Here is a 10,540-nt window from a genome sequence, read left to right on the forward strand (position 1 = left end):
ACCACAAAGATGGAGAGTAACGTATCACTACTGGCTTGGCAGGAAGTCTCTCTCCTGTTTTGATGACGAACGCCGCGGCGTGTCACGAGTCACGACCCCTCGCTTATTAGATTGTACAGGCAGGCTGAGGCAGCAATAATTAAAATTGCAATGACTACGTATAACAACTATTAAAGTGAACGTGTGTCGGGGACTTGCAGGAATCATGGTGGCCCCATCTGTCTTTTCTCCCGTTTCCCGTGTCAGAACATTCAAGTTTTATGAGAAAATCAAATCATGTCTCTTGACAGCCAATATTTTAGCCAAAGAAGGTGGGGCTGGACTGGACTCTGGAGGCTGGAGCCTGGGCAGTGGGCAGTGGGCAGTGGGCAGTGGGAGGCTGGGGCTTGCAGAAATCATGCTGGTATAAACTGAATCACAGATGGCATATTAATTGGGCAGTAGCTCAATGGAACTATAGGTTTAATAACATTTGGGCTCTCTCTATTCAACCAAAGATGTCCTCTCTGATGTGGCTCATTACCCTCAAAAGTCTATGGACTAATGAGAGAACACACAAAGCTGGTTTGGGGAATGGTCTGTGTTCAAGGTGTGGACAACAGGTAGAATCAATTTCACATATTTTCCTTAATTGTCCCAAAAATGCTAACGTCTGGTGTTTTCTGCAGGTTACAGTCTTCAAGTATCACCCCACTAAACTCACCTGGAAGGAGGTGTTATTAGGGGAAATCTATGGTCTTCCCCCCTCAATTTGGAATTGGATCAGAAGCTATTACTTGTGGCACATTTGGTTAAGTAGGAACAAGAAAGTGTTTGAAAACATTGATGTTGATCCTATACATGGACTAAAATCTGACCTCCTTTTGCAGGTTGAGAAAGACATAGCTACCATCCTCAAGCAACACGAAGACAGCTTAAAGAAGGGACTAGAAACTGCAGCTAATGTGGATGTGGCAGCAATGCTTCTGGACATCAAGAAGAAATCTGAAAATTGAAAAGGCTTATTAGGAGTTCAGTTTTATTGGCCACTTTTTGGGGTCTAAGCTGTCCACTAATGTAACGGTAGCTTCCCAGGACTGAAGCAGTATTTAAATCATGCAGCTGTAAACAAGTAATTTCGATATAAATACATCTTTTTCTGCTTCCTTCAAAAAAAAAAAAAAAATCATGCTGGTCCCATCTATCTTTTGTCCTTCAAGTTTTATGAGAAAATCACGTTGGTCCTAATACCTATGATCCTAGAAACTAGCTATCTAACAGTCAATAATTAGAGAGCTGTTGCCGGCCACCGGCTGTAGTGGGGCAGCGGGCTCAGCCTCAGCCTGACACTGTGGGCGGTAGAAGGAAGATCAAGATTCAAGTGGGGGCTAAAATGTCCCACCTGCTGCAGCATGTGCTTCTTTCAATTAATACGCACCCCTTCAGGTCCCAGGATAGGGAATCGGTGGCCCCAAGAGCTGCTGACAATCGCTGACAGTCGATACTCTTTGTGATTGGTTAAATCTACATCTTTTGGGAAGGTTAGAACCTAGTAGTGCTTGAAAGGCTTTCCCACGGGCCACACCCCACTCCCCGTAGTCCCTCTCCGTGCAAGCAAAGGAGAGGGAGGTTAGCTCAACCTCACTATCCCGATTCCCCGCTACAGCTCGGTGCGAGGCGACCCTTAGTCAAAGGAGACGGGGCCTCAGAAAGATCACAGCTCCTTATATATGAATAGCTCAGGGATTTTGAGGGGGGAGGAGCGGGGGCGGGGGCGGGAATGATAGCTCCTTATAATATACAAGTAGCTCAGGGATCGAGGGGGTAGGCCTAGATAGAAGATGAGCTGCTGCACGGGCTTTCCCATGCTTCCGGGCCTCCATGACGCAAGCTATGCTGCAAACTCAGGCCCTCAGAACTGTGTGCTTCTTCGCTGTAGACCGCTATTGAAAAATGCGATACTTCAGCAATTAATTGAGACGTATAACTGTAATCATGATAATCACGTCTTTAGGGTGGCGGATATGGGCTGCTCCAGCGGACCCAATTGTTTAGCTAATATGCAGTTCATGCTCGAGCTTATTAGCACGCACAAGAATAGTATTTGCAGCACTGATGCAGATATTAATGATCCTCCTCCTCTCGAGCTGCAGGCCTTTTTCTGTGATCTACCCAGTAACGATTTCAACACTCTTATTCAGCTCCACGATGCCGAATACAATCGATTCTCGACCGCTGCGCCAGTCCGGCCAGCCACTCAATCAGTAATATATGATCATCATGGCGGCAACACTACTAGCACCCACAAGTACTCGAGTACTTTCTCTGCAGCCGTACCGGGAACGGTGTATGGGCGGCTCTTTCCTCGCGCGTCTCTCGATCTAGTATTCTCCTCGTGTTGCCTGCACTGGCTTTCGCAAGTAATTCTTCTGATTCTTCTTTTTTAGAAAAGCTAAAAGAAGTATCCCTAACTACAAGGTTCTCTAGTTGCGTTGGATTGTGCAAGCAACACTTCACCGATCGAGTCGAACTCTCAAGCAACTCCACTTACATACATTGACATCGTTGATCACGACTTTTGTAACGATGCTAGTATTGACAAGTGTACCGATAACCTACTAACCGATGTGATGATATTCAGGTCCCTACCATAGTCTCCGATCCGACATCTAATGAGTGGAACAAAGGCAAGATATGGGTGGATGGACCAAGAGCCAATGAGGCTACCGGAAGGGCCTATGCCCAACAATGGCAAAAGGATTTGGAAACTTTCCTCATGTGCCGAACAGAGGAGATAGTCTCTGGAGGCCTGATATTCTTGATCATTCCATGTCGGCGAGACTCCTTTCCTCCTCATCAACAACAAGAGGATAGCTCACTTAGATGCCTTGAGGTTGCATGGCAACAATTGGTCCATGAGGTAATGATTGAATATTTACTTCCTACTGATATCATTTTCTACTATTTAGGCGCACTTCAACAATACATAATCCAATATTAATTAGGAATCCAAAAAGCACAATCTTCCCTATGGATTCTTATACATGTCTCAAATAGTGAAGGATTGTTGACATATTGCTAGTCATCCTATACATCAGTGTGGCAGCTTTAGTAATTAGTATACTATCACATTATGATCTAACTATGAGTCTGAAAAGACAAAAACAATTTAAGATAATTACTTAAGGATGGCTAAAGCTACCTTGGTCATTTCCTAAATTTTCTACCTTTAGAGTGATGAGTCTTAGTTAAGAGAACTTTATTAACTAATATTGGGCCACTTATTATTACATAATCTGAAATTTCATCCATACAAAACTACTTTCTTAGTATTCACTTTAAGTACTTTTTTTCAAACTTATTAATCTTGCATCAAAAAATGCTTCATGGGTTTAATTATGTTCTATGATTAATATAGGGAGTGATAGATCAAAGCGAGTTGGATACCTTTAATATTCCAATTTATCAACCAACTCCAATTGAGATAATATCTGTAGTGAAACTTGTTCCAACTTTGCGAGTTGAGAAAGTTGAAGTGATTGAAGAACCCATTGGTGACAAGTGTTGGAAACAATGGAGCAAAGATTCGAGTGACTTTGCAATGCGACAATCAAGGTTTTACAAGAGTGGATTTTGGAACTTGATCGAGGGACATGTTGGCATCCACAAATGTAAGGCAATTTTTGAGAGGTTGCAAGGATTGATAAAGATGGGCTTGGAAAATTTAACAAGCTGGGACTCGTGTTGGGCATCTCCATGCTCTTCTTTTGCTGTTGTTCAAATCTTCAAGGAATTTTAAGACACTACTTGTAAGCTTGATTGAGGAACTATATGTATGCTCATTGTATATCTACTATGGATGCTATATATGCATAAATAACTATCTATAAATGTCCATTGTGCATTTTAAGGAGCTTTAATCATACATTTTAAGATTTTTAAATGAAATGTATTATTCTTGTATATTTGATAGTGATATATATGAGCACACCTAGAACCAATGGGACACTTTTTCTTTCCATAGAAGGTTATTTTCCCTACACATTTATATAGATGTACTTTCATATTACAAGGATTTATACTCTGTGCACTTATTTTATTAACTATTTCATTGTGGTGTTTTATTCAAATTACTTGTAGCAACAACCATATTTCTATTTTCAATATTTTATATTGGAACAATTCATTTGTTTAAAGGGCCGACATCACCTATACCTATTTAGACTCTTGTTATTTCTCATTGTGCTATATAATTTACACAGTAAACTCCAATTTTCAAGGTTTCCATGTATTTCAAGAGCATTTCTAGACCATTCATGTATTCTAAAGTTACTAATGACCATCTCAAAACACTTGGTGTCACATAGTAGTTTCTCCAAAATCTCGTAGACTTAAGAAAAGACACTACATTAGGAATTTTGGGAATCTCCATGAACTTTGGAAACCCCTAATACCTTTATTATTTGACCACATGTTCAAATATTGTTGTCTTACTTAAAGGTAGGGTCTATCCTAAATACTATATAAGCTACCTTTCCAAATCCCACTTCCAAATATGGATCAAGATTTAGCCATGTAGTCAAATATTTATCACTTATTTGAAAATGGGACTTGGGAAATTCCCAAATTCTTTAATATGGTGTTAAAACTTAAAAAATGATTTTTTTTGCATTTTGCCTATTGAGGACAAGGTGAGTGAGAAAAATTACCCATTATTGTCATATATAATGCATATGCACGTATTTTTTACAAAAGGTTTATAGGGTACAACTCTGGTGAGATTGAATAGCATTCAAGAAGTGGTTTTGAGAAATCTTAATTGACACATGATTTCTTAAGGCACATTGGAGAACATTCTATAATTTGTACTTACTCAGAGAAGGAAAAAAGGGATTAAAAGCCTATTGAACTTGCTATAATTGCATTATTTGTTGAATAGGGTATTTCACATGTCTATCCATATATACTATTACAAGAGCATAGGATACACTTGCTAGACTTTACCAAGCCAAGTAGTTGGCAATAATGATTGACGAGATAGTGTTAGATACATCACTTACGGTAGATTGTTATTGACAACTTGCTTGATTTATGTCAAAGTTTTATGTTAATTCTCATACTTCTAATGAAGAGTAATCTTAATGCATTACAATTTAAGAAGTCAATTCCTAAGGTCTCGGGTAGTCAAGGAAAAGCAACTCTAATATGTGTATCAGAGATGAACATTTTAGTAAAAAGGGTAAAGACAATGATTTTTTATTTACTAACTACGAGGCAAAGGGTGGTTCCTTGAACGACAATGGAATTGAATGGGGATACTCACATATAAATAACACCTCTATTTTACAAGAGATAATCACATATGCAATACATTGAAGTGCATTCTAATTTTGGTAATCACTCTTCATGGAAATTCAAAGCTTGTACATAAATTAGAAAGTTGCTAAATCATTTAAGCACACTAACATTGATGATGAAACAACATTGATTGAGCATCTAGAAGTATTTTCAAGTGGTCCAAACATTATAGGTAATTGACTCCTCCTTAGATTGTCCCATATATGCGAGTCCCAACATGCATTTTCCATTCATGATTGCTAGACTCATGTTGCTAATTGTGCAATTAAGGAGAACTTGCTACATTGTTAAAACACAAAAATCCAAAACTTTGATGGTTGTAATATAATTTGACTATCACTACAACAAAAAGGCCTCATAGACGCACATTTAGATGTGATTTTTGAATATAGAGAAATTCTTACGGGCGCGTCTATCCGCCCGTCTATTTGCACGTCTACCATTTCGCGTCTATAATCGCATGTATCAACGAATTTACACGCACAAATAGACGCGCAATAGATGCACATATACACGCGCATATAGACACGCTGGTAGACGTGCTTTTACAAGCACTGATAGACGCGAACGGAAAACAAAAAATGTCCTTTTTTAAAAAAAGATATTTAATTTTTTTTTAAATTTGAATTATGAAGCGCGTGTATAGGCGCGTGTAGTCTACATTATAGACGCGCGAATAAACACGAATTATTTGCAATTTAGACGCGCTGATAGACGCGCAAAACAGAACTGGAAAAAAAAAACCAGAGAGCATGTGATTGCTTTGTGGTTGCAAAGCAACCACATGCTCTCTGGTTTATTTTTTCCCCCTCCCATACATCAAATTGTGTATTTGGAAAAAAGATAATGTATCTTACGGGCACGAGAATTGAAAATAAAAGTCCATGTATTCATTATATATTAAAGCATTTACAAGAAAATTTTAAGTGCTTGCGACCTAAAGCGTGGCCGCAAGCAGTAGGCTCAAAGAGATATCATACATATACAAGAAAAGAAGGCCTCATGAGGAGGTATGGTGCTCCTCTACGAATCTGAAGAGGAAACATCCTCGCTAGTACCACCATGGCTACTAGCGTCGCTATCCCCCTCCTCGCTATGCTCCACATCCAGGTTCGCCTACACACACAAAAGATCAGGGTTGCTTACGTAGACAAGGTGGAGAAAAAGTTATAATTAGTTATACTTTTAATAGGAAAGTAAGAAAAACATACCTCCTCTGGCTGTCGAATCCTCATGGCCCGGTTGTATTGGTCCTCAGTGATGATGAGACCCTCCTCATAAAAGTGAAGCCACGTCGCTGCGCGGTTATGGCCTCGATGGTAACCTACCTCTCTAGGAGTAGGTGTCCTACCAACGATGGTAGTCTGCAAAATATTTAGAGATATACAAACAATTATGAGTCACAATATATTAGACTAAAATATATAAAGAATTGAAAGAAATATAAATTTAAAAAAACTAGAAATCAAAATATACTTATAAACTCTGCCTCCCACGACTCTCTGCCGCCCGATCCATAATGCCACGATCCCATTGTTTCCATTTGGATCCGTCGCGCCTCTCCATGCTGGCGACTCTTCACTTTCTCAGCTGCTTTCTTCTTGGCTTTCTTCCGCTCTACGCGGTGGCACATAGGTGGTTGGCTATAGGCTCCACGCCCCTCCTCCAGCCTCTGCAGTGAGTCCCTGGCCCATGTCATGAGGTGGGATCTTTTGTTGTGAAGCATATCCCTCACTTTTGTACGTCCCCAATCATCCGAGAATCGCTGACCCTCAGGATTTGGGTACCTCCTATGGACTGCCCTCAACACCTCCTGCCACAAGCCGCTTTTCTGATTTTTGAAAGCAATGAAACAATCTTTATACGTCGCATGCACGACGCTCCTCATGTACGCCATTACATCCCTTCCCTCATCTCATGAAAGATGCCACCATCATTTGTAACTCTATAGTACTGGCGTACAACCTCCTCTATGTGATCTACTGGTGAGGGTGATCGCTCACCACCTCCTAGGCAAACCCCACACAACCCTCGTCCTCCTCCTCGACTCTGCCTCCTCCCTCTTTGTCGACTGCCCTCTACCTCGCTGGATGCACGAGCTTCTACAAATGCACGTGCTTCTGCAGATGCTTGTGCTTCAGCCGATGCACGTGGAGCACATGGAGTACCTGCAAATGGAGTACCTCCATATGGAGTACCTACATATGGAGTACCTGTATGTGGAGTACCTGCATGTGGAGTCTGGGAAGTAGTGCCAGGCAAAGACGCCAGAGGCATCCCAGACATGACACTGAACACCTCGTCCGCTGTGGGAGAGCGGCCAAGGTGTCTGATCATCTCTCCCATGAAGTCTTCCCTACTAGGAAAACCTCCAAAAAATGCATTGACCCCCTGCCAAAGGAGGCCAATGTATCATTCATGCGATCCACATCTGGGTCATTGCTAGATGAACCAGGATACGACATCTGCAAAAAAAACACAGGAAAAAGACAAATTTATTTGCATACAAAAAATCATATATTACCTACATTTTCAAAGAGCTTTCTTTAGACATTGAGCATAACACTTAAGTGCTAATGTTTCTCTTAAACAAGAAAACTGATAAACACAAACATGGGATTAGTCACATTCATCATTGCAAAAATATATTGTTTACTATCAGAACTGGGAGACGTGGCGCGTGTATCCCCGCATCTACATTGCAGGTTAGACGCGCTCTCAGACACGCTCCAGAGTGAACCTTCTGTCCAACGCGTCTATCTGCGCATCTAACATGTAGTACAGACGCACTGCCAGATGCACATCCCAGGTCAATGCGCGTGTATAATCGCGTGTAGACTGCAGGTCAACCTTCTGTGCAGCGCGTGTATCATCGCGTGTACGCTGCAGAGCACACGCGCCAGCACACGCAATCTAAGATGCACCCTCAGACGCTCTGAGAGGAAACATTTTTCACGTCTATGTCTGCATCTACACTGAGATGTAGATGCACTATCAGACGCGCTCGGTCGGCTGATTTTAGGCCGACGATCGCCATTGATGATTTACAAAATGTAATACATAATGGAATCACAAATCCTAAATAAACAGACAGAGCAGAGAGAGAAAGAGAGAAACATAGAGAGAGAGAGAGAGAGAGAGAGAGAGAGAGAGAGAGAGAGAGACTCACCTTGGGTGTTTGGTGTGGCGGGTGGTGGCGCTTCTTCCTTCTCCTTCTTCCTCTCCTTGGTAAGTTACCCTCCCTTGATGCTTGCTTGCTTGCTTGCTCCTTCTTCTTGTTCTCCTCTTTCTTGTTCTCTCTTTCTTCCTCTCCTTGGCTTTCCTTTTTCCCTTCTTGTGTGTTTGAAATGAAAGAAGAGGTGAGTCATGAGGAGGTGAGGCATGAAGAGACTAGGTGAGGCATGAAGAGACTGCATGTTGGCTAAACTCAAGCTTCAGAACCGCAAAAAACGCAGGAAAGGAAAGGCGCAGTTTGAAAGGAAAGGAAAGGCGCAGGAAAGGAAAGGAAAGACTGCATGGTTTGAATTTTGACGTGTGCGTCTATTTTCGCGTGTATATGTGTGTCTATTGTTCAGATAGACGCGAATATAGACGCGTAGTTAAACGCGGATATAGACGCGCATTTGGGATTTATCATAATTTTTTGTTTTTAAGATAAGTTTTGATAGTGAATTCTTATCATAAGTTTTAATGTATTTATGATGATTTTTGTGTATTTAAAATTAATGCAAACTAGCTGGCCCTCTTGGCCTAAAATGGATAGTTCATTCTAATCCATGCAATATATGATCTCCTTGGCATATACATCACATCCTATCAAACTTATCAGGATACCAAGGATAGCATAAAATAGGAGGACTAGCCTCATGCTACTCATGCGAGTCAGCTAAAAGCTTGATCTACACTCTTTGTAGATCCACTAGCCCAAGCCTTTCTACTGATATCTCACTAATAATGGCCATCTCTTCTTGGGTACTATGAGCTGAATGAATGACATCATTAGGTTGACAAAACTCATCCCCTTGGTCGTCATTCAAACGGATCGCTTGTCCCAACTTTCCAGTAACTCCTCCTACAAGGAGAATCATGGATTTATGATCATTCAACTCTTCTCTAATTGGACCATTACATATGTCAATGATACGATCCAAACTAGAGAGAGCTTCAAGCCTAGAACCATCACATAGATGCATCTCAAGGTGGCGGTCCCTATTGTCAGATGTCGCATTATGGCATTTAGTCGCATCCTCTTGGGAATCCATCAAAGCATGTCCACATGCAATTCCTGGCCCTTCATCTGACACACTAACATTATTTTTAGGGGTTTTGGGCCTCCAAACCCATCTCATATTCCTTTTCATATTCTTAGACTGCCTCATCTGCCTACATTGGTCCAATGGACTCACTGTGGATTTATCACCATTATCAGATGGCCTCACAGCCTTATGGCTTCTATTTAGTACGGGTGGACCTTTGACATGCTGCATCTTCTCTACACGAGATGTCTTTACTTGCCTTTGTCCACTCTGCAACAACTGCTTAGCCATAGGAACCACGCTTTTACTAAAAGAAATAGCATCTACTCGAAAGCATGATTCATCTATAAATTGGAGAGGTCTCTCAAGAGCCTTGCTAGGAGCACAACTAGAACCACTCATAGAACGCTCATCTAACCTTGTAGACCTAATGGTTCTATCAATTCCACCGTCACAACTACCTCTCATGGAAGTGTTGCAAGCCTTGATGGGACTTACTGGGCTTGGAATCTTTTTATCCCTAGGGGGTATATTATCCTTACTATTGCCATTTTCTGCTTGGAGATTTTGGCTACCAAGGTTCCTCTCATAGGCTACCTTGGTATCAACAAGTGAGCTGTCTCCTTGTAGAAATGGTTGGAAGCTAGGATGCACTTGTACTGAGTGGAAAAAAATCCAAAAGTTTTTCCAACATCTTTGAATATGTCCCTCATAATCAATGGCATGCATCTTTGCTTCCCTTAATGACAGATTCCGCAGTCCCACTTGGATTTGCATGTTAATCTCTAAGCCACTCAAAAAGAGCTCACATAGCACATCACTTGGCAATGCAGTGGCTCTTCTTGGCCAAAGCCTCAGAATATCATCAAAGGCTCTAGTGTATTCTTTAACAGAAGGATAGGACTCTTGCCTAATCTGCATCAGCTGCCCTAAAACTTGGGTCATAG

At 41.3% G+C, this 10,540-nt stretch overlaps 1 protein-coding gene and 1 long non-coding RNA gene across 2 annotated transcripts; both read left to right on the forward strand.

Annotated features, from left to right (window-relative positions):
- The first annotated feature begins 302 nt into the window (after positions 1-302).
- LOC148038341 (uncharacterized) lies at positions 303-1,377 on the forward strand. The gene is made up of 2 exons (XR_015689383.1): positions 303-602; positions 870-1,377. It is a non-coding gene; the product is annotated as an uncharacterized LOC148038341 (long non-coding RNA).
- A 337-nt stretch (positions 1,378-1,714) lies between these two features.
- On the forward strand, positions 1,715-3,792 carry LOC148038342 (gibberellic acid methyltransferase 1-like). The gene is made up of 3 exons (XM_087670764.1): positions 1,715-2,399; positions 2,621-2,899; positions 3,398-3,792. The coding sequence occupies exons 1-3, from the start codon at positions 1,821-1,823 to the stop codon at positions 3,776-3,778; spliced, it is 1,239 nt and encodes a 412-aa protein (XP_087526890.1). The 5' UTR covers positions 1,715-1,820; the 3' UTR covers positions 3,779-3,792.
- Positions 3,793-10,540: the final 6,748 nt, after the last annotated feature.

This window comes from Lygodium microphyllum, chromosome 3, assembly GCF_053477565.2.
Source record: "Lygodium microphyllum isolate KBCC chromosome 3, Lygodium_microphyllum_v1.1.10, whole genome shotgun sequence".
Lineage (NCBI taxonomy): Eukaryota > Viridiplantae > Streptophyta > Polypodiopsida > Schizaeales > Lygodiaceae > Lygodium > Lygodium microphyllum.

Excerpts from the sequence above, each read along its gene's own strand:
- LOC148038342 (XM_087670764.1), top strand. The coding sequence starts at position 1,821 with ATGAGCTGCTGCACGGGCTTTCCCATGCTTCCGGGCCTCCATGACGCA. Across the intron at positions 2,400-2,620 it reads GCCTGCACTGGCTTTCGCAA|GTCCCTACCATAGTCTCCGA; the intron begins GTAATTCTTCTG and ends GATGATATTCAG. Across the intron at positions 2,900-3,397 it reads GGCAACAATTGGTCCATGAG|GGAGTGATAGATCAAAGCGA; the intron begins GTAATGATTGAA and ends TGATTAATATAG.